This window comes from Aethalodelphis obliquidens, unplaced genomic scaffold (assembly GCF_003676395.1).
Source record: "Aethalodelphis obliquidens isolate GAN/ISIS:26980383/991018 unplaced genomic scaffold, ASM367639v1 scaffold7, whole genome shotgun sequence".
Lineage (NCBI taxonomy): Eukaryota > Metazoa > Chordata > Mammalia > Artiodactyla > Delphinidae > Aethalodelphis > Aethalodelphis obliquidens.
In genome coordinates, this window is record NW_020837951.1 from 23,880,391 (window position 1) to 23,906,445 (window position 26,055).

The 26,055-nt window shown below is 45.7% G+C and overlaps 2 protein-coding genes across 3 annotated transcripts in view; both read left to right on the forward strand.

Moving 5' to 3' along the window:
- EPB41L4B (erythrocyte membrane protein band 4.1 like 4B) overlaps positions 1–25,447 on the forward strand; it is a 142,196-nt gene extending 116,749 nt beyond the window's left edge. The window contains exons 21-26 of one of the 2 annotated variants that reach the window (XM_027105275.1): positions 5,615–5,795; positions 7,659–7,736; positions 13,606–13,722; positions 15,976–16,044; positions 22,285–22,430; positions 23,681–25,447. In XM_027105275.1, coding sequence (XP_026961076.1) covers positions 5,615–5,795; positions 7,659–7,736; positions 13,606–13,722; positions 15,976–16,044; positions 22,285–22,430; positions 23,681–23,750 — 661 coding nt within the window. In that variant the 3' untranslated portion in view covers positions 23,751–25,447. Of the gene's footprint in view, positions 1–5,605; positions 5,796–7,658; positions 7,737–13,605; positions 13,723–15,975; positions 16,045–22,284; positions 22,431–23,680 lie in introns of both variants that reach the window. The other variant, XM_027105273.1, reaches the window with a different exon arrangement.
- LOC113619839 (DNA endonuclease RBBP8-like) lies at positions 1,545–4,446 on the forward strand. Its single transcript, XM_027105276.1, is given in 5 exon segments — positions 1,545–2,161; positions 2,163–2,462; positions 2,464–3,072; positions 3,074–3,879; positions 4,097–4,446. Coding segments are annotated over 5 exon segments (2,409 nt in total). The 5' UTR covers positions 1,545–1,787; the 3' UTR covers positions 4,417–4,446.
- Positions 25,448–26,055: the final 608 nt, after the last annotated feature.

Consider the following 26,055-nt stretch of genomic DNA (forward strand, 5'->3'; position numbering starts at 1 on the left):
GTTCAAAAGAGTTGAAAGCAGAGACTCAAACAAATGTTTGAACACCAGTGTTCATAACGGCACTACTCACAATGGCTAAAAGGTGGAAACAACCCAATTGTCCATCACCAGATGAAGGGATAAACAAAATACAGTCTGTCCATACAATGGAACGTTACTCAGCCATAAAAAGGAATGACATTTTGACTTATGTGATGACATGGATGGACCTTGAAAACATTATGTTCAAACAAGCCTGACACAGAAGAACATTTGCTGTATGATTCCACTTATACGAGGTACCTAGAGTAGTCAAATTCATCCGGACAGAAGGCATCGTGGGGGAGGGGTGTGGAATTTCCCCTTTACCCTTTTTGAGTTCTTGTGGCTGGACTAATAATAAACTGAAAAGGTTAAAAAGAAAGAAATTTTAACTCATGCACATGGAGGTCTCATAGAAATGGAACCTAAGAAGTGCCCAAAGCAGGCAGCTTTTCTACTTTTTAGACAAAGAAACAATAAAGTTGTGCGGAATTGACAGGTGCTCATTTAGTGAAGAATCTAGACAGAGTTTGGGCTTGGGGTAGTAACTTAAAGAAGTAACAGGGTTTGTTTATACAGGCCTCTAGGCCCAAATCCCCTGACTCTGATGATAAAGGGGTCCTTCTATCTTCAGGTGCAGGGAGCACACCTTTCACACGAGAGATTTATTTCCTGCTTTCAGGGAGACAGAAAGGAGGGTCAGAGTGTTGCCCATTTCTTAAGTAACTTTAATTCAAAATAATCAATATGACAGACCTTTATAGCACGTAACAAGCAGAAAGGAGAAAGTCTGTCAGAAATTAAGGAATAACTGGGGCTTCCCTGGTGGCACAGTGGTTAAGAATCTGCCTGCCAATTCAGGGGACACAGGTTCGAGCCCTGGTCCGGAAAGATCCCACATGCCGTGGAGCAGCTAAGCCCGTGGGCTACGACTACTGAGCCTGCGCCCCAAAGCCCATGAGCCACAACTACCAAGCCCACATGCCACAACTCCTGAAGCCCGCATGCCTAGAGCCCATGCTCTGCAACAAGAGAAGCCACTGCACTGAGAAGCCCGTGCACCGCAACAAAGAGTAGTCCCTGCTCGCCGCAACTAGAGAAAGCCTGCGTGCAGCAAAGACCCAACACAGCCAAAAATACATAAATAAAATAAATAAATTTATTTTAAAAAAAAGAAATTAAGGAATAACTTTTTACAACATTTTAGGTTACAATTTAACATCATGAAGAGGAGAAGAAAACTTGAGGCCCTAAACAAAGTTTCAGTATTCTCTTGGAAACCAGTACAAACTATATTGATAAATATTTATTTCTAATTTAAATGCCAAAAGTAATTACTTTTTCTTACTAACTACCACAGGAAAAAATTACCCTAAGTTGTTTTTAAAATGCAAATTTTCATAACTAGGATATTACATCTCATAGTTAATACATACTTTGCTTAATAGTAAAACTATCTCTTACCAGATTAATTTAAAAATCCTGGGCCCTCGGGCCGTCCCCCAGCCCTGGAAAACACTGGCTGCCCCAAGGGGGCAGCTTGGCTGCTGGCGGTGTGGCAGATTAGGGAGGGAACGAGGAGAAAAGCAAATGGCCGTCTCTTCCCCGCTCCAGAACGTGCTCGCGTTCCTGCTGGGGCTTTCGAGAATCTCGAGGCAATCTTGCAAGCCGTATTTGAACTGGCCAAAGACAACTTCAGACCTGTATAATGTAACAGAAAAGGTCAGAAAACATTAGGCAGTAGAAGTGTGAGCATATTAAGTAAGATGAACGTCTCGGGAAGCAGTTGCGGAGGCCCCAGTTCTGCAGATGTATCTAATGACTTTAAGGATCTTTGGACAAAACTAAAGGAGTATCATGATAAAGAAGTACAAGGTCTACAAGTAAAAGTAACCAAACTGAAAAAGGAACGAAGTTTAGATGCACAGAGACTAGAAGAATTCTTCACCAAAAATCAACAGCTGAGAGAGCCATGGAAAGTCCTTCATGAAACCATTAAAGTTTTAGAAGATCGATTCAGAGCAGGATTATGTGATCGCTGTGCAGTAACCGAAGAACATATGCAGAAGAAACAGCAAGAGTTTGAAAATATTCAACGGCAGAATCTTAAACTTATCACAGAGCTTATGAATGAAAAGAATGCAGGAAGAAAATAAAAATCTTTCTGAACAGCTGCAGCAGAAAATTGAGCATCATCGACCACGTCAAGCACCCGGTCTTGAATCTGAGGAAGATGTTATTCCAGATTCACCAATAACAACCATTTCATTTTCTGGCGCTAACCGACTACGAAGGAAGGAGAACCTCCACGTCCGACACGTAGAACCAACACATACTAAACTGGAGCACTCTGGGTGTGCACGTGAATGGAGAAAAGTACCACAGTCTTCAACTCATTCACAACATAAACATAATGAACGTGAAATTCTAGTGGCTGACACGCGATCAGAGTCAAGCTCCAGTGGCTAATACACATGGAAAAAGCAGTTATCCTCCTGATAATTTAGCTGCAGTTGTTGCTGAAACACTTGGACTTAGTGCTCAAGATGAGTCTGAATCTCGAGGTCCTATGAGCCTTCTTGGTGATGAGCTCTACCACTGTCTGGAAGGAGATCACAAAAAACCTTTTGAGGAATCTAGAAGAAATAGTGAAGATAGTTTAAGATTTTTAGATTCGAATTCAAAGACTCCTCCTCAAGAAGAATTGACTACTTGGGTATCATCTCCTGTATTTGGCGCTACCCCTAATGTGAAAAGTAATTTAGGTTTGAATACAAGTTTGTCCCCTTCTCTTTTAGAGACTGGGAAAAAAACCCATCTGTAAACAACGCCTTTCAGCAACACTTCTAATTCTAGACCAGAGAAACCTAGATCAAAATCTGAAGATGGTGCCCTTTTCACACATCATAATATCGGGGCTGAAGTGAAGAAGATCACTAACCAGTCATCTTCTAATAAGCAGGTGCTTATAAATAAAAATACAAGTGAACAGGATAGTATTGATCACATTAAAGATACTGTTACTGTTAAAGATACTGTTACTGATAAACATGAAATCACCGGGAGGCCGAATCAAAAGGAAGAAAATCAAGGAAGAAAGTGAAGATGAAGTAAGCTGCCCCCAAGCCTCCTTGGATAAAGAAAATGCTTTTCCTTTTCCACCAGATAGTCATTCTTACATGAATGGAGACTATGTGATGGATAAACCTCTGGATCTGTCTGATCGATTTTCACCTATTCAGCGTCAAGAGAAAAGCCGAGGAAGTGAGAAATCTAAAGTCGGGTTTAGGCAAGTGACTCTCTATGAGGTTTTGAAGCCTGTTCCAAAGGGCTCTTCCTCAAGCCGTAAGACCTTGAGTGGGAGCTGTGGGTTAACCAGAGATTCCCCAGAAGAGCCCAGCAGTTTACAGGAGTCCCTCCTCCAGTCCTTGAGTAAATCTCCAGATAATAAAACACTGTTACAAATAAAGGAAGAAAATTCTATCTTTAAAACTCCTCTACATCCACGTGAAAGTTTGGAGACAGAGAATCTTTTTGATGACATGAAGGGTGCTGGTTCTCGTGAGCCTCTAAAAATAAAAACCAGGTCAGTCCATGGAGCATGTGAACTTGCATCAGTTCTTCAGTTAAATCCATGTAGAATTGCTAAAACAAAGTCTCTACAAAACAACCAAGATGTATCCTTTGAAAACATCCAGGGGAGTATAGATCCAGGAGCAGACCTTTCTCAGTATAAAATGGATATCACTGTAGTAGATACAAAGGATGGCAGTCAGTCAAGATTAGCAGGAGGAGAGACAGTGGACATGGACTGTACATTGGTTAGTGAAAGTATGCTTTTAAAAATGAAGAATCAAGGGCTTCCCTGGTGGCGCAGTGGTTGGGAGTCAGCCTGCCGATGCAGGAGATGCGGGTTCGTGCCCCGGTCCGGGAAGATCCCACATGCCGCGGAGCGGCTGGGCCCGTGAGCCATGGCTGCTGAGCCTGCGCGTCCGGAGCCTGTGCTCTGCAGTGGGAGAGGCCACAACAGTGACAGGCCCGTGTGCCACAAAAAAAAAAAAAAAAAAGAATCAAGAGCAGAAGGGAGAAAAAAGTCCAAATGGAGAAAGAAAAATGAATGATAGCTTGGAAGATATGTTTGATCAGACTACACATGAAGAATATGAATCCTGTTTGGTGGATAGCTTCCCCCAACTAGCAGATGAAGAGTTGTCAACTGCTACAAAGAAACCAAACTCTCCTGGTGATAAACAAGATAAAGTCAAACAGAAAGCATTTGTGGAGCCATATTTTAAAGATGATGAAAGGGAGACTAGCTTACAAAATTTTCCTCATATTGAGGTGGTCCGGAAAAAAGAAGAAAGAAGAAAATTGCTTGGACACACGTGTAAGTAATGTGAAATTTTTTATGCAGATTTTCCAGCAGAAGAAAGAGAAAAGAAGTTGGTTTCCTGCTCAAGCCACCGATTTCGCTACATTCCACCCAACACACCAGAGAATTTCTGGGAAGTTGGTTTTCCTTCCACTCAGACTTGTATGGAAAGAGGTTACATTGAAGAAGATCTTGATCCTTCTCCTCGTCCAAAAAGACGGCAGCCTTACCATGCAATATTTTCTCTGAAAGGCAAAGAGCAGAAGACATAAATGTTGAAGCAAAAACAGGAGAGATGACAATATTCTTTTTATTTATAGTTAAGGTTGGTATTAAACATTGATTTTTTTGATCTTCTGAAAACTGATTTATAAATCATTTTTCTATTGAAAATGTTTTTAAATGGCATTTACCCATCACACGGACGACTATTTAAAAATGGATAAGTTTATGTCGTATTTTCTTGCTTTTGCACCTTTAAAATAACAAGGTGCTTTCATTTTGCACTCTGAGTTAAAAGTTGTTTATTACTTTATTTGGTGATACCTAATTACAATTTTGAAAATACGAAAAAATAGAATCCTGCAGATGTTTCCAGGAATAAACTTTCGATGATGATGGTAATTCAATCTTTCCTTCAGGGTCTTCAAAAAAATGCTATATAAAAAACATATTAAGCTTTTTCTCCATGTAATTTTATTAAAATAAAAACAACTCTATCCTAATAAAAAAGAATCAATATGCCATTGTGGCATATTTGGGGGTGGCCCACCCTGAGCCTCAACAGCAGAGCAAATGTTACCAGGGTCCGCGGAGAGGGGGCCACGAGGAGCTGTCGTTCAGTGAGTGCAGAGTTGCTGTTGGGATGATAAAAAAGTTTGGCGTATAGATAAAGTCCTTGTTATACAACATTGTGAATGTGTTTGAGCCCCTGGATTGTAAACTGACAAATGGATAAAATGATAAATATTACGTTATACATATTTTCTCATAATAAAACATTGTTTTAATCCCCGGGCAAGTGACAGAAAATCCAGCCCAGACCTGCTTTAGCTGAAGGTCAATATATCGGCCCCTGTAAGCTGGACATCTGGTAGACATCTGTTTGGGAAGCCCCCAATCCCCACCCTAGCCGTCCCAGCCCTCCCCACCTCCCTCCACTCCCCTCAGCCTGTTTATTATTGTAATGAGCAGAGCTTCATGTGCTTCTAGTAACCGCAGTGATGAAGACGACCTCCCTCCAGACCTGGCCGAGGCAGCGGGAGCGACCACAACTCCAGCCATGGCCACCACCATGGCCACCACCACACAAGTCTCAGTGCCGCTGGCATCCCCCAAGGTCCACAAACTCAGCTCGCCTCAGAATTCAGAAGGCAAGGGCCAGCTGTCCCCAGGGGCCAAGGTACGGCGGAAAAGCCCTGAGGAGTAGCTATACTTGCCGACAACTCTGCATAAATTGTGTGTGGCATCTGTATGCATTTAAACTTTGCATCATCAAGTCTGTGCACTCGTAAAGCTACAGTAATAACCACCAAAGCATGTGTTTTATATAACCTGTCCCTGAAAGATAACCACGTATGAGAGACAAATGGTATAATATAAAAGCATGTACTTTGTATTGAAGGGAAATTTAAGAGATTTTTGAGGGCAATTTTAGTTTTAGAACATCATCCCTGCAAAAGCTGTTACTCTACTGTGAAGACAGAAAGCAAGAAATGGGTTTTTATCCCCCATAATGGAAAATTTGGAGGAGTAAAAACGTAGAGGTATCCCTATCCCATTCCTTTTATGGGATAGCCTGTGTTAACGGTTTGAAAGCGGGAAATGTTATTCTATTTGTCACTCTGAAATTTCAGGAAGTTGCCAATGATGTGAATGGGCTGTTACTAAGGCACAAGACATTTCTCTTGGTTTCCTTTGAGTGATGCTTAGCTGTGGTCACTCTTCAGCAATTGGTCCCAAGGCAGTCACGTGTCTTGCTCTCCAAGCAGATGCTGAGTCAAAGGTTGCTTGGTCTGTGGACCCCGCTGAGGAACACTGTGTGCATGAGGTGGGGCCTAATGCAAGACTGGAACCTTAGAGTCTTGGGGGCCAAGACTTGGGGCCCAACTGCTCCTTTCAAACACCTATGGCTGCTTGAAACAAGTAGTCACTCCGCAGCCCTTGTTTCTCCGAGCCTCAGTTTCCTCTTCCCAAAAAAGAGAATAAGATCTGCTACGATGCCCAGCTTATGGGTCCAGCAGAGATTAAAGTGCTTGTGCAAACAGGATGCCCGAGGCTTCTGTAGTCCAGGGATCATGATTCCTGGTAACATCTAAGTAACAATAGTCCAGGCCGCATCGTGTATGACTGAGGCCAGTCTTTCACAGGGTCCCTTCCCGGGGTTTCTGGGAATACCTCTGTGTCCAACAGGATCCGGCTGGATCCCTCAGCCAGTGACTGGCCCAGACTGAGGCTCCCTACTTGTCTGTAGATCACCTCCTGGGAACTGGAGTTGGGTTCCCCTCCACTGTGCTGAGTCCCTAGCACTGCTTTGTCCCAAGTGTGGACACAGGCTCCTCTGTATATCCCAGGCCATGGTTAAAACCACGCAAAAACATTTACAAAACAGAAGGGAATTCACTGGAGAGGCAGGCAACATCGTACCAGAAGCCACAAGGCTCCCTCTTCTGGCCATCTCTCTCCTTAGGGCCCTGCTTGCACCAAGTAAATGCGACTTATTTTTTTCCACAGAGGGTTTCAAGGCCCCCCATGCTGCTGAGATACCCCCAAGGCAAGGCGAAAAAAAAATTTTCCCAAAAAATGAACGTGATTTTCAGAGGTACCATCTGAAAATCACTCTCCTACCATAAAGCTCTTCCTTGTTATTGTGCAGATGAGTTCAGCTCCTTGAGGTCTTGATCCAGGGTGAGGTCTTTACTCTCTGTTTATATATTCAAAGCACTCTTTGAAGTGTTTTCCCCCCAAAGGCCAGTCAAAGAGCAGTCAAAGCATTTAAGAAAAATTGTTTGCAGCTTCAAAAAAGACAGTTCTCCACCCTATACCCTACTTCTACCCATTAAGATTTCAGAAAAACTCAGGGTTTGGTGTCAACATTTTGTACACTACTGAGTTAAGAGAACTCTGGTGGGGGTTGGCATGATAATGAGTTCAGTGTTAGAAAAGGGGAAGAGGAGAGAGGTCAGGACCGTCTGTATCTTCTGTTGAAATTCCACTGTCAGTCCAGAGCCGGCGCTAACTGGGATATTTTTGTCTGCCTTTGTAGAGCCCCTCTGACCGAGGAGGTGCCTTTACCTTGGAGCCAGGTGATCTGCTGATGGATTTCACAGAAGCCACTCCTCTGGTAAACTTCCCATTTTGCTAAAACCAGAAAAGCCACAGACCATAGAAACACCTTGGCAGTGGGACGGATGGACAGAGGTGGGCATCGCTGCTGGGAAGGCTCTTCCTCTTGTCCTGCGCACAGCCTGGAGGCTCAGGGATCAGCTTTCTTCCAGGGTTCAGGCATCACGGGTCCTTCCACCTCACAGAGCCCCCGAGGGAGGGCCGTGCTCCCTTTCCTCTGAGGGTGGCTGCAGGGGCCCCACCCGCCTGTCTGCTGCTCCTCCGTGCTTCAGTCTTGGCTTCTTGGCTTCCTGGGCTGCATGCCCGCCATGCATGCCCGCCCTGGGACATCTCTTGCTGTCTCTTGCAACAGCATGCTCCGGCCTAGAGTACCAGCTCAAGGCCTCACCTAGGTTTCTAGGCCCCTCGTGCCTCCCTACCATCCTCCATCCTCTGCATAGAGGTCTCTCCTTCAGGATGGGATGCCTGCAGGTGGGAAGCCCTTTCAGGGAAGGGAGCACTGAGCCAGGAGTCATGCAGGCCAGACCTGGCTCCACTCTCCGCGCTTCACCTTAAGAGCCTTGTCATTGGATAGTGGCTGCCCCATCTTCTGTCAAATGAGGATGTCGTTGTTTGCCCTGTCTGCCTAAGAGTATTGTAAGGATCACATGAGAGAGAGAGCCCCATATATAAAGCACCATAAATGTGTATAAGATATTATAAACGTGATTAGATGACACAGGCAAAATTGGATGTATCTTAGGCTGGGCTCAGCCTAATACCCAAGTATACTGGAGCATAAATCATGGTGCACGAATTTGGCATGTGAGTCAAAACGTGAGCCAAGTCAAAAACTGTCTCCTGAGAACTTACTCTGCGCCTGGCTGCGTAGGAGGCTCTGGGAATGGATAGGGCAGCTAGAGGCTGGAGGGGGCTCAGGTTGGTAAAGGGTCAGGATCAACAGGAGAGACGTGTGGAAGATGCTTGGGGAGAAGCCAGAAGTGGGAGTCATTCAGGACTGGCTCCCTGGACAAGGGTGTGGTGGATGGGAAGGATTTCTGGAAGGCTTTCAAGAGGGGACAAATGAGGCAAAATGCTGTCCAGGCTTTAGGAATGATCACTGCTCCTGCCTCAGCTAGCACAAGGAAATCATCTGTGATTTACGCAACTACACTTCTCTTCTGGAGAGCTGGTACAGTCTGAGAGCTTCGAGTCAGCGCCTTCAGATAAACTGCTTGAGAACTGACAGTGGACAACACCCAGCTCGGGGACCTGCAGAGTTACTTCCTTCCCATGCTCAAGTAAATGGAGCTGGGTATTCATGGCCTTTTTGTTAGACAGATTACCAAGATAGGGTAACCCGGAAACACCTCATCGCCCCTTTGCCCAGATTGGGAAACTGAGTCCCAGAGTGGGGTAATCACCCGGGGACCAAGCTGGAGCTGGAGCCCAGATGTTCTGACTCTTTCTCTGGTGCCCTTTGCATCTAATTGAACTAAATCTGGACTCCTCTTTAGGGAACTTACCATTTTGGAGAAGAGCAATGCCTGGAAGAAGGGCTGTGTTTCAAACACTCTAAGAGAGTCTGTATAAACTGCTACTGCTGTGGGACCCTGTGCCTAACCCTGTCTGGGGGCACTAGGAAAAAGAAGGCTTCATGTTGCTAGGGTTTTAAGGTATGAGTAGGAGTTTGCCAGATGGAGGAAGTGGACCAAAGCATTCTACGCAGAAGGTACAGCATGAGCAAAATAATGATTATTTATTATTATTTAAAAGGTCTGGTGGATCTGAGAACTAGGGTTAGTTTACAAAAAAATACATCATGGCTTTGACAGGAGTGATGTGATTCCCTTAAAAACCATTGTGTTGCAGATCCAGCTTGTGGATTTAATTGCCTCACCTTTTCTGTGTTTGGCATAACAGACTGAGATTAGAAAGGAAGCAGCATCTGGCAGGGACCCAGAGGTCCCCTGATCTCAGGTGCCAATGCCTACTAAGTTACTGTCCAGTCTCTGCTTGCACCCCTCCAACAGCAGGGAGCTTATTCCGTGTCCCCAGGACACTTTGCTTGTGTCTCTGGGCAGCTCTGACCGAGCTCTGAAACAGGGTCCAGGTGCTGCACTGCCCAGCCACGGGACAGCGGAGGTTTTTGTACAAGACACAGCTGCCCACTTCACAGCTGAAGTTTGCAGTGAATACCTTTTTTCAAGATGAAGCATCCTTCTTCTTATTTGTGCGGATTTGAGGCACAAGTGCATGTTCACAGAGCACGTGCACACAGAAGGTATGCTGGAGGGCTAGTATTTCGGGCTTTCCTTGGCATCATTGGCTTTGACCTTACTTCACCCCAGAGACCTATCTCCATGAGTGCCGAAGCGTCCTAGAGGGGAAGAGGGACTCCAGCAGCCTGCTTCTCCCTTTGTCTGGTCCTCTTACCTCCATCTCCTCCATTTGTTCTTCCCAGCATCAAAGAAATGCGAGCTGCAGCCCTTTCTGCCCTTGATGTTAGGGTGATGGGGAGCATGACATCTGTGTCTCTAAAGACAGCCAAGGAAGGCTAGACTTAGGGTCTGGGGCTGGAAGAAAGTCTTAAAGCTGTGTCCCTGCCCTGGTTCCTCAGGCCAGAGCTAGAAGGACAGGGAGCTGGAGAGAGAGGAGTGGGACAGATTTTCTTGCCTTCATTAAACCAAGACACTATTGGAGCTAGTTTAACCCTTAATGTCTCTTTACCCTTATGATCCAGTCTCTGCATGGAATGAAACACGGTCCAAACAGCCAAGAATGATAAAAAAGATTCAGTCTTTAACTGGCGTCTCTTAAGATAATGAAAGAAGGTTAAATGAACACCTCCTGGTAACAGTTCTTGAATCTCATTTTGCTTCTCTCTTAATTCTCTTGCACCTTGCACTTCCCCGAGGACTTACATCCCCAAACTCTCCACAAAAACATTCTTTCTAGCTTCACTCTTGTAGCATCCCCTGCTTTTTCCCAACTCTTTTCTTCTGTAATCCCCAACTCTTTTATTACGTAGCTCAATTTTGCAATCCAAGTCCTACAACCTCTGCAGCTCTGTTGTCTGCCCATTCCTGGAATCTGCATCGTAGACTCTTCAAGATCAGATAAGAGTTTCTGCCTGGGAGGGAAGCAGGTGTGAGGATGGGAAGGGAAGAAGGCAAGTGAGTGAAGACAGCACGCACTCTCCCTCTGGTGTTCTCATTTGGTGTGCAGGGGGGTGTGGGTGTCAGTAGAGTGTGGGGTGTTAGAAGGTGGGCACATGGACACATCAATCATGTTGACCTTGGGATGCAGAGTCCCACCCTCTACTCCAGGTCAGTCATGCCAGCTTCCTTCCCCAGGTAACACAGACCATGCACATCCATACCTTCTGTGTCTCTGATGCTCTCTCTTTGGGGCGTGTCCCTCCCTGATCCCTGTACTGCAAGAACCACTCACCCAGCTGCAGAGCATCATAATCCAGGTCTCGTCTGGGTCAGGGGACATTAGTCAGGAGTTCATGTGTCAGGGAGGAGATGGCCTGGCCAAAGGAAGGTTGTGTAGGGCCCAGAATGGGCCCTGGGTTGGGTGTCAGAAGAACTGAGTTTCCATTTGTCTCAATAACTTAGTTTTTATTTTGAACCTCATTCTAGCAGGAGAGCTGAAGCTTAAGCTCAAGTCAAATCAGGTGCCTCTTCAGTCTTCCTGGGGTTTCATCCGTGTTCTTCAGGGCACGGGGAGAGGGACGGAAGTCTCTTTAGTTCGTGAAGTCACCTATTTGCTGATACATCTGGGACACCCGCTGCTTCACTTATGCCCCTTTTGGGTGGGTGGAGATCGCGGTGCCGCTGGGATGTGAATCCCTGTCTGCTGGACACAACCACACAGCCATTCTGCTCTGCTCTCCCATCTCTACCTGAGTAGAGGGGTGCAGGTCCCCACTGCTCTTTAATCCCTGTCCCCCAGCCTCTGCCTATGAACGGGGGGCCCAGAGACCCTTTGTGCAGCACTCACTAATGTCTACCCGTTCTCCCTTTCCTTCTGACTTCCCTCGCTTATCCTCAAGCTGGCAATCTCTTTTCTTATCTGGATGAAGGCTTACACATTTTCACCATCTTTTGTCTATGCCAAAACCTTTCTGTTCCCCAGAGAGTCAGATTTTGGAACTCAAAAGCCATATAGAACCTAGGTGCCTAAATGTAGAAAAGACCCAAGGAGGGAAGGAAATACCAGGAGAAAACATAAATGGTATTTCAAAATAGTATCCTATTGCATGTGAAATCCTGTTCATTTACTACAAGTCAGAAGTGTGGGAGCCCCAGGGATGTTCTTTTGTTTAAATCCGCTCAGATGCATTTAGAAATCTGAGTTTCAAATCTGAGATCTAAATCTCCATTTAGAAAGGTCAGAGATGCTTGTGGGATGGACCAATATTTCTTTACCATAAAAGTCCAATGCTGGGCAAAGCTTTAAGTCATCCATTATAATCTTCAGCACAGACACTGGTGGCCAGTACACATTTTGGCCTCAAGGCAGAATGTCCTTGTTTCTTGGTGAGTTATGCCTTAGTAGCATCTTATAGAGCATAACGTTTATCCTGAGGACCAGAGCGGGAGGGGGAGTTTAAGTAGGGTGGGAAAACTTAACTGCACATTAGGGGACTAATGTGGACTCCCTTGTTTCTGAAGAATGGATTTAGAAACAGTCAACAAGAGGGTCTAGACCCATGGATTTAGACTTTGCAAATGCAACTTCTGCATCTCCCACGTCCGAATAGTAAAACAAGGCTATCGTGGAGACCATCGTAAATAATGGTTGTAAAAGCCCCTTGGAGATCATCTGGGACAGCACGATAGTAAAAAGGATGGAGTTAGGTCAATTTGGAGATGGAGAAGAAGGCAACAACTTTCCTGATAATTTTTCAGTGAAACTTTCCCAGAGGCTCTACTGGATTCATTATGGCAGGATCATACCAACTACTTCAGAAAACGCTCATGAGCTAAAAGATGCATGTATTTGTTCCCTGGAGTAATGGTTCTTTCCTGAGACCCAAACTGACCCTGTCAGTGGCTCCCTCCCCTGACATCAGAGCATTCTTCCCTCACCATTCTCATCCTCACCAGTACAAGCTGTTGGATCTCTGCTGGGTGCATGGCACTGTGTAGGGCTGGGGCCAGGGAACGCGGTATCCCAAATGACATGGCATTTTCTCACAATGCTTGGTATCTCCTAGCTAAGCGGCAAGTCCCCTCACCCCCCAGTGCCAATATGAGATGCCAAGGCCTGGGTCCATAGATGTGGGAGGAGGGTCACGGCCAATATATTTTCTGAACACAGATAAAGAGCCATGGCAGATTCAATGGTAAACTCTGTGTTCCTCCTCACTGATGTACCTCTTTCTTGTAGCTCTCTGTTGGGCATCTACTCACTTAGCCACTTATAATGTGGGCCCTTACTTAGCAGAGTTCAGGAGGCCATGGGGCATGGAAGGCAAAGACTCTCCAGTATGTGGCCATTGCTCATTTTGCCCCCATGGCTGGCTTCACGGATTCATCTGAGCTCTTTCTGGCTTGGCCTGGGCGACGCTTCAGAATCCTCAACAGCACCCCGGTCCTGTGCACTTGGCACAGGACAGGGCCCCTACCTGCCAGCCCCAGCAATGGGTTTTGATCTGCCGTTCTGCTCAGATAGTGGAGAAGACAGAGGAGGGCCAGAGAGGAGGAGAGAAGGTGGAGAGAGGAGGGAAGAGGGAGGGACCAGAAGCCAAGTGGCCAGAGGCTGGAAGGAGGCTGCGGGTGAGGCTGGCTTGAGAGCTGTCTGGAGTCCACAGATCCATCTTGCACTGTGCTGTCTTTCTCTCCTTCCCCTCCCTTCTCTCCTCTCCTCGTGAGCAGGCAGAGCCCGCCAGCGCCCCCCACTGTGCCCACTCTCGCTGTTCTCCTCCACTCTCTCTCCCCATGAAGGAAGAGACCACTGGAGTTTGCATGCATCCTCCAATCAAAACGAGGCTGGTAGGTACCCTGGCAGGGAGAGGGGCCCGGCCAGGAGAGGTGAGGCGGGCAGGAGCCGCCAGGAGGCAGCCCGTGGGTGTGCACGAGCACCAGACCTCCGGAGGAGCCTGGGGCTGCAGGGGCTCTCACTCCAGGATGATTGCAGAGTTTGAAGTCCAGCCGTCCCTGGTCAAACTGGGACCCACGGCTGTGATCCCGCCCCTTCGTCTCTAGGTCTCAAGAACCGTGAAGAGTTTGTTCTCCTAGAGCCGTGCTGAGGATAGATGCTTTCCGCAGAGAGAAAAATTCTTAGTTGCATTTCTATTAAAACAAAAGCTTTTAACTTGTGTTTTCCTGCTATTTATCAAGATGACAATATGAGAATTATATAATGACTTGAAGGGAATCACCCATAATCCCAACCTAGCACAACTTTTTTTCAGTTTTGCATGTTTCCTTCTAATGTTTATTTGTATTCATTCATAATTTTACATCGTTAAATCAGAGTATCCGTATCATCTCCTGTTTTCCTCTTTTTGCTTAATGTTGTATTGTTTCTAGCGTGTTCTTGGTACCCCATACTGTATATTCCATCAAGTGAATGGTCCGCCATCTACCTAACGAACTCTTTACTGCAGGACGCGTGCTTTGTTTCCAGTTTGTCACTATTCGAGGGAACACATATAGCTTGTGTGTCAGGTATTGTATTTTCTCAGGCCAGACCCTGCTGGGTTCAATATTGCAACTTTGGCTTTGCTAAAGTCATTCTAAAGTGGTGTGATACCAATGACCATCAGCGCCATCATCAGAAGAGTGAATGTGCTTTGCCAGAGCCCGGCAACCCAGAGTGTAACTGTTGGAATGTCTTTTTCTTCTTTAGAGCAGGTATAAAATAATTCTTTGAAGTTGCCCACTTTCACATTTCTTTAATAGCGATAATAATCCTCTTTTCCCCTTTTATTTCATGATGGTCTGAGTCTTATCTGTATGTTACTTTCACTTTGCTTTTGGTCTCAGAACACCACGTTAGGCCCTGTGAGGAGAAAGGCTGCCCCCAGTCCTTCTCTTGCTATGCTGCAGGCAGTCACTACCAGCAACCCGAGTTGGCACCTGAGTCCCTGGGAATTTTGAGATATTTAAAGAGACTAAGGAGAGTTTGAGGAAGGGGAGCAGGCTTGGGCTGGACATCTCAGTGCCCACTGCAAGGACATTGTCATTTCTAGATCCGTTGAGTTGAGACCTACTCAACTCATTCAGAACCCTCAGAAGGTTTGGGTCTGGTCTGATGTGTTCCTGACCCTCCCTACCTTACCCTCCATTAGAATGACTCAAGGCCATCAGGTAGCTACTCTAGGGCCCATAGGCGAGACTCTGAGAGACACTAAGGCGGTGGCGCATAGGGAGTGGTGGCCTCCATGTCTTAGCTGCAGCCCTCTGGTGGCGGGTGGCGCAATGTGCATTCACCAGCAGGCGGTTTCTGTGCCCCTGTGGGTTGCAGACAAAGCTGGTGCCACAGTCATCAGGACCCTGGGCCTGCTGGCAGTCCTCTAGGCCAGCTTAAAGAAATACACACACCCCCGCCCCCCATCCTCCAAGGCCTCCAGGAGGCCAAAGATGAAATGACCCAAGAGAAAGAAATGGAAGCAAAGGCTCTTTTTGGCCACTTAGCCCTACCTGATCATGCCGGGGCGTCCACCCTCTTTCAGACCCCAGGACAGGGCACTTCTGATCACCATGCCTTCTGTTCCCAAGGCCACGGTGGTGGGATTCTCCCATGCTTACATGGGTTTCCCTGAGGTTTCCCTCTATGTCCCGGAGTTTACAGGGAGCCCAGCAACTAAAGTGAACGGACAGGGAATTCTCCTGGCCTGATTAATCCAGGCCTCCTGGTACTCTGTCCACTCTGATATACTGTGTTCCCAGATGTGCCCTCTCAGCGGCCTCTAGTCCATTCTCCAGAGCTGCAGGGGAGCCGTCAGCAGGCCCCCAGGGAGCCCTCACCTGCCTCATTATATGCCCTGGTCGTGGTCAGGGCGAGGAAGACTCCAGCCTGTCTTCCTTGCAGCGGCCTGGCCCTATAGCACAACAGTGGGCACAGTTACGAGCGCTGGGCAACACTCCTAGCGACCCTTGGTGTATTTCTTCAACAAGTAATGAAGGCTCGGTGTGTGTCCCCCTGAAACCTTCAGTTCCGTTTAAAAATGCACTGCCAAAGATTTCAAAACTTTGTTTTCTAATCTGAAAGTAACACTCTTCTCTGTCTCTTTTTTGAAGATAAAAACATTCCCGGCTGATACAGTGACCCCTTTTCCTGATCCTTTCATAACAGGGCCACAGTTTACCGTAAGTAGATCCGGAAAACAGATCTGTGTTTCGAGATATTGTTCCCAGGTGGCGTGCTTTCCTGTGATTCACCAGCCAGCAGTGCCAACAGCTTCTTTTTTTTTTTTTTTTTTTTGTGGTACGCGGGCCTCTCACTGTTGTGGCCTCTCCCGTTGTGGAGCACAGGCACCGGATGCGCAGGCCCCGGATGCGCAGGCCCAGCAGCCATGGCTCACGGGCCCAGCCGCTCCGTGGCATGTGGGATCTTCCTGGACCAGGGCACGAACCCGCGTCCCCTGCATCGGTAGGCGGACTCTCAACCACTGCGCCATCAGGGAAGCCCCCAATAGCTTCTTTTGATCACTGTGAACTCTGTGAGGCTGGGAAGGAGCTGGGGCTTGGGGGTCTGCATCTTCTAGTTTTGTTTTATTGAGGTGAGCTTCATGTAACATAAAATTAACCATTTTAAAGTGACAATTCAGTGACATTTAGTACATTCAGGGTCATGCAGCTACTACCTCTATCTAATTCTAAAACCTTTTCATCACCCCCAAAGGAAACCTCATACCCATCAAACAGTCACTTCCCATTTTCCCCTTCCCTCCGGCCCCTGTCAACCACCCTTCTGTCTTTTTGGATTTGCCCAGTTTGGATATTCCATAAAAATGGAATCATACACTGTGTGACCTATTGTGTCTGGCTTCTGTCACTTAGCATAATGTTTGTAAGGCTCATGCACACTGTAAGGTATATCAGTACTTCATTTCTTCTCATGGAGGCATAATATTCCATTGTACTTTTATACCGTAACTTGTTGATCCATTCATTCATCGATGGGCGTTGATGGGTTGTCTCCACCTTTTGGCTAATGTGAATAATGCTGCTGTGAACATGCAGGTACCTATATTTGTCTGAGTCCCTGTTTTTAATTCTTTTGGGTTGGATCTGCATCTTGATAATGGGAAGATTTTAGGTTAAGTTATTTTACCACTCGGAGCACCAGTCTCGTCTTATTTAAAGTGGAAATAGTAATAAGAACATCCTCCTCCTTATATCTGGTTGAGGCAAGGATCAAAAGGGATCAAGAACTTGAAAGTACTCTACCGACCACAGACCACCCCCACAAATGTCAAGTACGATGTTTCTCAATGCTGGAGAGGCAGGTGGTGTACTTAACAAGAGCAGGTAGTCATGACGACGGGCTTTCCGGTTACCATGGCTCTCTGTGTCGCCAAGCAGCTTATTTAAACTCTTTGCAAACTGTTGAAATGTGTTTAAACATTTAAATGTAGTTTCCTCATCTGCAAAATGAAAGAGTTCGATGATTTTCAGGATTCTTTTCAGCTGCTCAGCTTTTTTTCCTTATCTAAAAGCTTCTGCAGAAGCTCACCATCTACTGAGCAGAAGTGGGGAGGCTCAAATGGGGGTGGGCAGAAGAGGCTCCCTCCTCTTTCCCCTCGCCCTCTCCTCCTCCCAGGGATCAGAGTATGCGATTCCTAGAACCAAGAACCAAGTGGTCCCTGAGGCTCCTTCCAAAGGCCAATCTAGAGGACCTGTGAGGTGGCCTAGGGGTAGCTTGAAATGCAGTCTCGGGTAGGTGATGGTCGCTACCTGAGGTGGCCGGCCGCATGAACAGGGAGGGTGTGAGCAGCGGCTGATTCATGTTTCGGAGGATGAACAGAACTGGGAAGGTGTTCAGCAGTCCATGCAGAGACAAAAGCATGTTTCTAGAACAATCCATGCTAGGGTCATGATCTGCTTCCAGAACCTGCCTTTTAAGAGCCAGAGAGCAGAGACACAGGGGCTGGGCCGGGCTGTTCAATGCTGCTGCCGCAACATTCATCTGGCCCCTGCAGTTGGGCTAGGCACAGCTCCCCAGCTGGAAGCTCCGGCTCTACTTCCTCTGCTGGCCGTGGCGGGCACTCTGGCCTGCTCCCCAGCCTTGGCAATGCTGCGAGACACCCAGGGAAGCCCTTCCTGAAAAGCTGGGGGCCAAGATGGAGCAGGAAGCCAATGTCAGAAACCATGCTGGGACTTTTAAGAACTGGGCAAGAGGGCTTTGAGGCAGCTGGAGCAGGCAGGGGGAGCAGCATGAACCAGAGTCCTGGGGCAGAGGAGTCATCCCACATTCAGGGGAATGAAATGAAGGCCAGTGGGCCTAGAAGGCAGAGAGCAAGGGTGTGAGGCATGAGAGGAGGAAGGGGAGGAAAGCAGGGACAAACCCTATAGGGCAAAACCATGCTTGGCTTTGTAGGCCAAAGGAGGGGCCCTGATCTGGATCCTACGAGCAATGGGAAGCCTTTGAAGGACTTTGAGCAGGGTAGTAACAGGGCAGCTGCATTTGGAAATGGGCCCTGTGATGGCAGTGGGAGCAGAGCTGGGTTCAGGCAGCGTGGACTCAGGGAAGTAGCCTAGAAATCTAGGACAATAGTTCAAGGGAGAGAAGGCAGAGAGTGTGATCCAGAGAGGTGTTGATGGTGGAGGTGGAGAGGTGTGCACAGATCAGGGAGATATTTAAGAGGCTGGTAAGGGGGACTTCCCTGGCATTTCAGTGGTTAAGACTTCACCTTGCAGTGCAAGGGGGTGTTGGTTCAATCCCCAGTCGGGGAGCTAAGATCCCACATGGCTGGTGGCCAAAAACCCAAAACATAAAACAGAAGCAATATTGTAACAAATTCAATAAAGACTTTAAAAATGGTCCACATCAAAAAACAAATCTTAAAAAAAAAAATTCTTAAAAAAAAAAAAAAGAGCCTGGTAAGGAATTGGATTGGATGAGGGAGAGGGAGGGCCAAAAAGGGCTCCCAGATTTCTGACTTGCAGAATGTGGATGGAGAGTGGGTCCATTCACTAAGATAAGGAAATCTTAGGGAAGAGTGGATTGGGAGGGATAATGCGTTTGCCTTTGGCCATGATGTGTTAGAAATGCCTTGGAAACATCTGAATGGAAACAGTGAATGGGCAGCTGGATATCCAAGTCTGTATCAGGAGACAGGACTAGACTGGAGATTATAATTAGGGAGTTACTAACAGCTGGATGGTAACAGAAGCCAAATTCATGAGCTTCAGCTTCCTAATTTTCTTACCCCCCTGTGTCATATTATCTTTTCCTCCCTCCAAGGTCAAGACACTTGACCTTGCTACAGGGTTGCCCTCTCCACAGGCCTCCACACCTATCCTGACCACAGTCATGGGGGAGCTCAGCAGCTCCAGGGAACTCCACACAAAGTTTTTCTGGCCGTTGATCCAGCATTGACCTTGGGTCTGGTTTCAACAACCAGGCTCCTTGCTTAATCCTGAGACCAGTTTCTGTCTTGTATTTGAGCCTGTTAACTCTACGTGATACTCAGCCCAGGTCCTTGGTCTGTCTAAGATGAGGGCCCCTGCCTGGCTCTGGTCAGATTTCTGTCCCATGTTCTTCTGCCTAACCTGGTCTGTCCCTGTGTTACCTGCTTTGTTCCAGCAGAAGTCTGTTCATTCATTTCTTCATTCAACAAATAGGAAGGCAAGTTCTCAGGGTTGAGATTTAATAATAGTAATTTTCACTGCTCCCTAAGGTCATTCTTTTTTATTTATTTATTTATTTATTTATTTTTGGCTGCGTTGGTCTTCATTGCCGCGAGTCGACTTTCTCTAGCTGCGGCGAGCGGGGGCTACTCTTCCTTGCGGTGCGCGGGCTTCTCATTGCAGTGGCTTCTCTTGTTGTGGAGCACAGGCTCTAGGTGCACAGGCTTCAGTAGTTGCCGCACGCGGGCTAGGTAGTTGTGGCTCGCGGGCTCTAGAGCGTAGGCTCAGTAGTTGTGGTACACAGGCTCAGTAGTTGTGGCTCATGGGCTCTAGAGCGCGGACTCAGTAGTTGTGGCACACGGGCTTAGTTGCTCCGCAGCATGTGGGATCTTCCCGGACCAGGGCTCGAACCCGTGTCTCCTGCATTGGCAGGTGGATTCTTAACCACTGCGCCACCAGGGAAGTCCCCCTAAGGTCATTCTTAAGTGAAGCTGGCTCTTTCTTTTTCTACTTTGAGTGCATGGCAGTAAAGAATATAATGACTATTAATAAAGTCTGGTGCCACTGCCCTGATTCATGCTAAGGCCCTGGTACTTTTACCCACTCTTGCCTTTGTATGTAAGTGTAAATTTCCCTCTTTTTTCCAGAAAGGATCAAAATTGGCATCAAAAGCCCAACCTCCACCCGCTTCACTGAAACAACAAAATAACTTCTTACTCCAGCTCCTGTATCAGGAAGGCTGGGCTAAGTCATGCTTTAAAATGACAAATTGAATTTCCTACTCCCGCTGCATGTCTGTCAGGGGTGGGTTATGCACTGTGCTCTGTGTTGCTCTGTTTCTGGGACCCAGGCTAATGGAGCAGCTGCCGTCTGAAACAGTGCTAGTCACAGTGGCAGAGGTGAAAAAAAAAGAGGTGACAAATCACACACTAGCATGGAAGTAAAACATGGCAGCACATTTCTTTGGCCAAAACAAGGCACGTGGTCATGCCTAACTTCAAAGTGGGGTGGGGAAGTGTAATCCTACCATGGAAATCAATGAGCCAGGATTATCTGGTAAACCACACAAGTGACCACTACAGCCCAAAGTTTGTGAAAGCTCCCTGTGGCAAACATCACATGCTAGCCACTCTACGATGCTCCTGTTCTCGTGGTCAATTCTTTGGCATTGCTCCAGCCCAGGCCAGGTCAGTTCTCTCTCTAGAGGCACTTGTAAAACAAACAAGGGCTTGTATTTCTCAGTAGTAGTCTTTCAGGACCTCTCAAAGATAAGATTCTCCCCATTGCTCAAGCCAGATATACCCTTACAGAACTACAACTACACCTGGTATTTTTGTGGTTTTCCATGTTTCCCTAGGAGGGACAGCTCATCATCTGTCTAATCACTAGAAATATATTGCTCATTTGAGGATCAAAACCTCTTCTTTAGAAAGCCACGTGAAAAATTTCTCCAAGTTTAGGGCCAGGAACTAGCATGAAAACTCAAGTTATAAAATATATAGCTGGTACTACTGAAAGGTTATAAAACAAACAAAAAAGTATGCATAGAAAAAACGCTATGAGGAAATACACTGACAGTGATAGTAAGGGATTATGGAATTACTTCATTTCTTTACCTTTATATATCTTCTGAGTTTCCTATGTAAAGTAATAAGCATATCTTGCTCTGTAATGAAAACAACAATAAATTATCCTCTCCAAATGAGGCAGTGTACTCTAGACCAGTAGTTCTCAAACTCTACCATATATCAGAATCATCTGAAGGTCTCGTAAAAACACAGATTGCTGGACTTTGTCCCCAAACATTCTGGTTCCAAAGGTCTTAGTTGGGGCCTGAGACTTTGCATTTTCACCAAGTTTCAAGATGGTACTGATGCTGCTAGTCTGGGGCCCATACTTTGGGAACCACTGTTATAATGGTAAAAAACACCAATTTTGAAGTCAGCCAACCCTGGTTCTAAATACTGGTTCTTAATACTTACTAACTGTGTGACCTTGGGAAGATTACTTAACCTCTTTGAGCCTCACTTTCCTTTTCCATAAAATCAGTTCCAAGATGTGCGTTTTTCCACCTTCTAACATCTCTGAAATCAGAATGTTTATTACAATAGTGTACATGACAGAGTTCGAATGGTTACTTTTTCTTTCTCTGTGGCACGGGCAAAAATGGTGCATCTTACAAATGATGGTGTCTAACATGTGATGAAACATGACCTCTACCTTTAAGATTGTCCAGAGGTAATGAATGTCAAGTGCTTAGCATGGCGGCTAGCACTAAGCAATATCATTTAATAAATGGTAGTTGATTGACTATTATTAAAAAATAACAGGGACTGGGCTTCCCTGGTGGCGCAGTGGTTAAGAATACGCCTGCCAATGCAGGGGACACGAGTTCGAGCCCCGGTCCGGGAAGATCCCACATGCCGCGGAGCAACTAAGCCCGTGTGCCACAACTACTGAGCCCGCGTGCCACAACTACTGAAGCCCATGTGCATGGAACCCATGCTCCACAACAAGAGAAGCCACTGCAATGAGAAGCCCACGCACCGCAACGAAGAGTAGCCCCCCCGCTCGCCGCAACTAGAGAAAGCTCGTGTGCAGCAATGAGGACCCAACGCAGCCATAAATAAATAAATAAACTTTCTTAAATAAGTAAAATAACAGGGACTGTGTGGTAAGTCTTAGGGAGCAGCTGACAGTGTGAAAATGGAACCCAAACTGAGATTGATTTCCTCTTTTCTGTTTCCTCTCCAGGCAGACTTTAGAGACAGTAAATTACAGTGCTGTCCTGGCCAGTCTTCCCCACTGATTCCAGCAGCAACCCTGAGGCCTTTGACAGAGACCGTCTCCACAGTGCAGACCATCTACACCATTCGGAAGCCTGTTTCTCCAGTGGCCAGGTGAGTCAGATCAGCAGGTACCAAGAGATAACTCTGATGACAGGAAACCAGGCACAGGCTCTAGGTGCACTGTGTTTGTGACATCTACCACTCTCTTATTCATTCTTTTATTCATTTATTCTCTGAATATTCTCTGAATATTGGTGTTTATTGAAATGTCGTCAAAGGCTAGGCACTATTCTAGGTGCTAGGACTGTAGAGTGAACAAAACAGATGAAAGTGCTACCTTTCTGGAGTTTACAATTTAGTGTTGGGGGAGGGGAGAGAGACAGTGAATGAGTGTGTGTATGTGTGTGTGAGATAGTGACAAGTGCTAGGGAGAAACATAAATCCATGAGCATGCTGGGATGGTCTCACCCAGGTGGCATTTAAGCAGAGAGCTGAAGGTGGTGAGGGGAGCAAGCTGCAGGTATTTGAGAAAGGAGTATGGTAGTCAGAGGGAACAGCTGGTGCTAAGGCTTCTGAGGTGGAGTGAGCCTGGCATGGTTAAGAAAGAGTTAAGGGGGCTGGTGCAGCCACAGAGGTAGTGAACGACAGGACAGGAAACCCATGAAACTGGGGCCAGATTGTGTAAAGCCTTCTTGGCCATAGTAGAAACATTGCTTTCTACTCTGAATGAAATTATTTAAAAAATTGATTGTGCCTTTCAAGACGTGTACTTCCCGTGGGGTGTGTGTGTGTGTGTGTGTGTGTGTGTGTGTGTGTGTGTGCACCTAAACAGTGGAGATAAATTCCATAGATAGGCAACTGGGCTCGAGGACCAAGAACTCAGCAGCAACCTCTTAAAGCAGCCAATTTTACTTCAATTTTATGTATTCAATTCAATTTTATTTATTAAAACATTGGAGGTAATTCTGGGAGAAAGTGCATATGAAACCAATTGAGAACATGATTTAAAGAAATCTAACCCCTGGACATTTTCCCGTTCATTTAAATGACCTTTACTGAGAGGCTGCTATGTGCCAGATCCCGTGCTAGGCTCCAGGGCTTCAGAGAGGAATGGCATATACAACAGTCAGTCCCCTGAGGAGCGGTGCTTTCAGAAGCTCTCCGTCTGGTGGGGGAAACCTATAGGAAGCCTCTTTCAGGTCACTGTAATGCTAGCAAGTGTAGGGGGTCCTTAAGGAGCCTGAACAAGAAAGTCAAGAACTCAGATTGGGAAAGAATCTGGGAGACGACATTTAAACTGAGACTGCTCTTACCGTTTTTGAGCGTGTATCTCACCATTTTGTCACCTTATTGTTTTTCAGTGCAGAGACGCTCCGGCAGGAACTGGAGAGAGAGAAAATGATGAAAAGACTGTTGATGACCGAACTGTGAAATTCTCCCCTTGGTGCCTGGAGGATGGCATGGTGCCTTCTGTCCGTTTTCTTTCTTCGGGCTTTGTGTGATCACTCTAGCACGACATACAAATGTGTGCTCTGTTGGCCCAGGTCTCTGTGGTTAGTCAAAGCCAACTTCTGGCTTGACTTCTATCGGAAAAGATATTTTATGTCTCCTGAGTATTAGGGTTTTTCTGCTACTCAGTGTAGTTGAGACAGGATTTGGTAAGCCTAGAAGAAAGATGGGAAAACCAGGATTCCTTTTCAGAAGTACCTGTGTGTATATATTAATAACCACAGGGGTTAATATGGCACGGAATCCTTTGCTGTCAATCTCAACCATGTGATTTTGTATGATTGACACTTGCACCAAGCTTTGACTGTTTGTTAGAGTCATTTTTAATGAGAGAATAATTCTTTACTGCTGGTTTTTCATTTACACTGGTAAATACACAGATCTTATAAAGTCTTTAACATTCATTTTTATTCAGACACAAGTAGGTGAACTAAAAAAGGAAAGTTGCAGTCACCAGAGCTGAAGGTGCTTCAGCTTAATCTGAAATACAATTTAACTTGTGAACTTACGGTATATGATATTATTGGGGATATATAAAATTTATTATTGAACCCAAAGTAAGACATTATAGTTTAACTTGTCTAAAAATCCTTACAAAGTGACTTGATATCAGGATTCATTTGGGTGTTCCATAAAGGAAAATTATTTCTAAAGTTGATCAACTCATGTCCTGTTGATAGAAACTTGACCAGAAGAAACTTTGCTCTCTTTTTATATAGTTTCAAGAAATGTATTTTTAAATTTTTATTATGCACTTGAACAACTTTGCAGGAATAATTAAGAACCCCCTAACCACAGACTAGCCCTCTGAAATGTTTCCCATGCTTTCTCAATGAATATGCCCACATTTTTACATCAGTATGGTCAGTGTGTACATGGTCTTTGAGTACTTCCATCTAACACACAGCTCCTCTTTTCAACACTGATCCTGCTCTCACCAATTTTGATTTCTTTGTATCCATGTAACATGATTAATCTCACTTCTTGCCATACTAGATATTTGAGTTATATCTAACTTTTCACTCTTATAAATAGTGCTGCTATGAATGTCTTTGTAAAAAATGTTCCTTCTTTTGGATTCTCCCCTTGGGAATATCTCCAAAGAGAGATTACAAGGTCAAAGAGCATGAGGTATTTTATAGCTCTTGTTTCATATTGCCAGATTGCTTTCTAGAAAGATCCAGTCTCTGGGTTGAAAAGACCTTAAAGGTCATCAAGTTCAACCCCCCATCCTCTCTGAATGCTTGAATCCCCTCTACAATTTATGATGCCACCAGCAATGTATAAGCATTTCTATTTACCAATAGTTCTGCCAGTATTGGGTTGTGCCATTTTTATTTATTTTTCCTAGTTTAATAAGTGCGTATAGTTGTTTCTTGAAAGGTGGTTTTATTTCATTAATTGCTAGCAAGGCTGAGCACTTTTCCATGTGGTGACTTACTAGCTGTATTTCCTTGTGTGTAAAATGTCCATCCATTTCTTATGACCACTTAAGTGGAATTGATCTCGTATATTTGTATCAGAACTGTATTTTTATGTTATATAATTTGCTCTCCTGTCCCTATCCTTAAACCTGAATGGTGCCAATAATTTGATACTAATGATTATAAAAAAAAAAAGTAATGCCTCATTGACTAGCATCGTTGTAAAATGAGGTAATGTACGCAAATATTCAGATAACAGAGGATTAACCCTTTAAGTGCTCAATCTATACAATTTTAATATTTTTTTGAGGGAAATCTTTCTAAAATATATTACACACTTCCCTGCCTTAGTAAACAGAGTATACTGGAGAGTATTTAACCTTTTCTTGATGAGTCATGGTCATCATTATAAACATCAGCCCCTTTTGTACCTTGGTGTGGTGCAGTGATGTCATCAAGCGCTATCCAGATGTGCAGGGCTTGGCTTGCCTTTCACAGACTAACGCTTTTCTCATTGATGGTTTGCACTGCTGTCTGCTCTATTGGTGAAGCTGTCTGGGGGCAATTGTGGTATTTGGGAACTTTTACCCCCCACCCCAATACTACATGACCCCGGCCGTACTCTTAAAACAGCTTTAGCCGTTCTTTATGTTGTGTACACGATACAAAATGTGTTCCTGTACAGTACGGGGGAAATATCTGTTTCTGGGGTTGTCACCTCTTGCCAATCCCTCCTCTTCTAACCTGCTTTCTCAGTCTTCTGCTCTTCACTTCCGGCTCTCTGATGGAAACCTCCAGGGCAA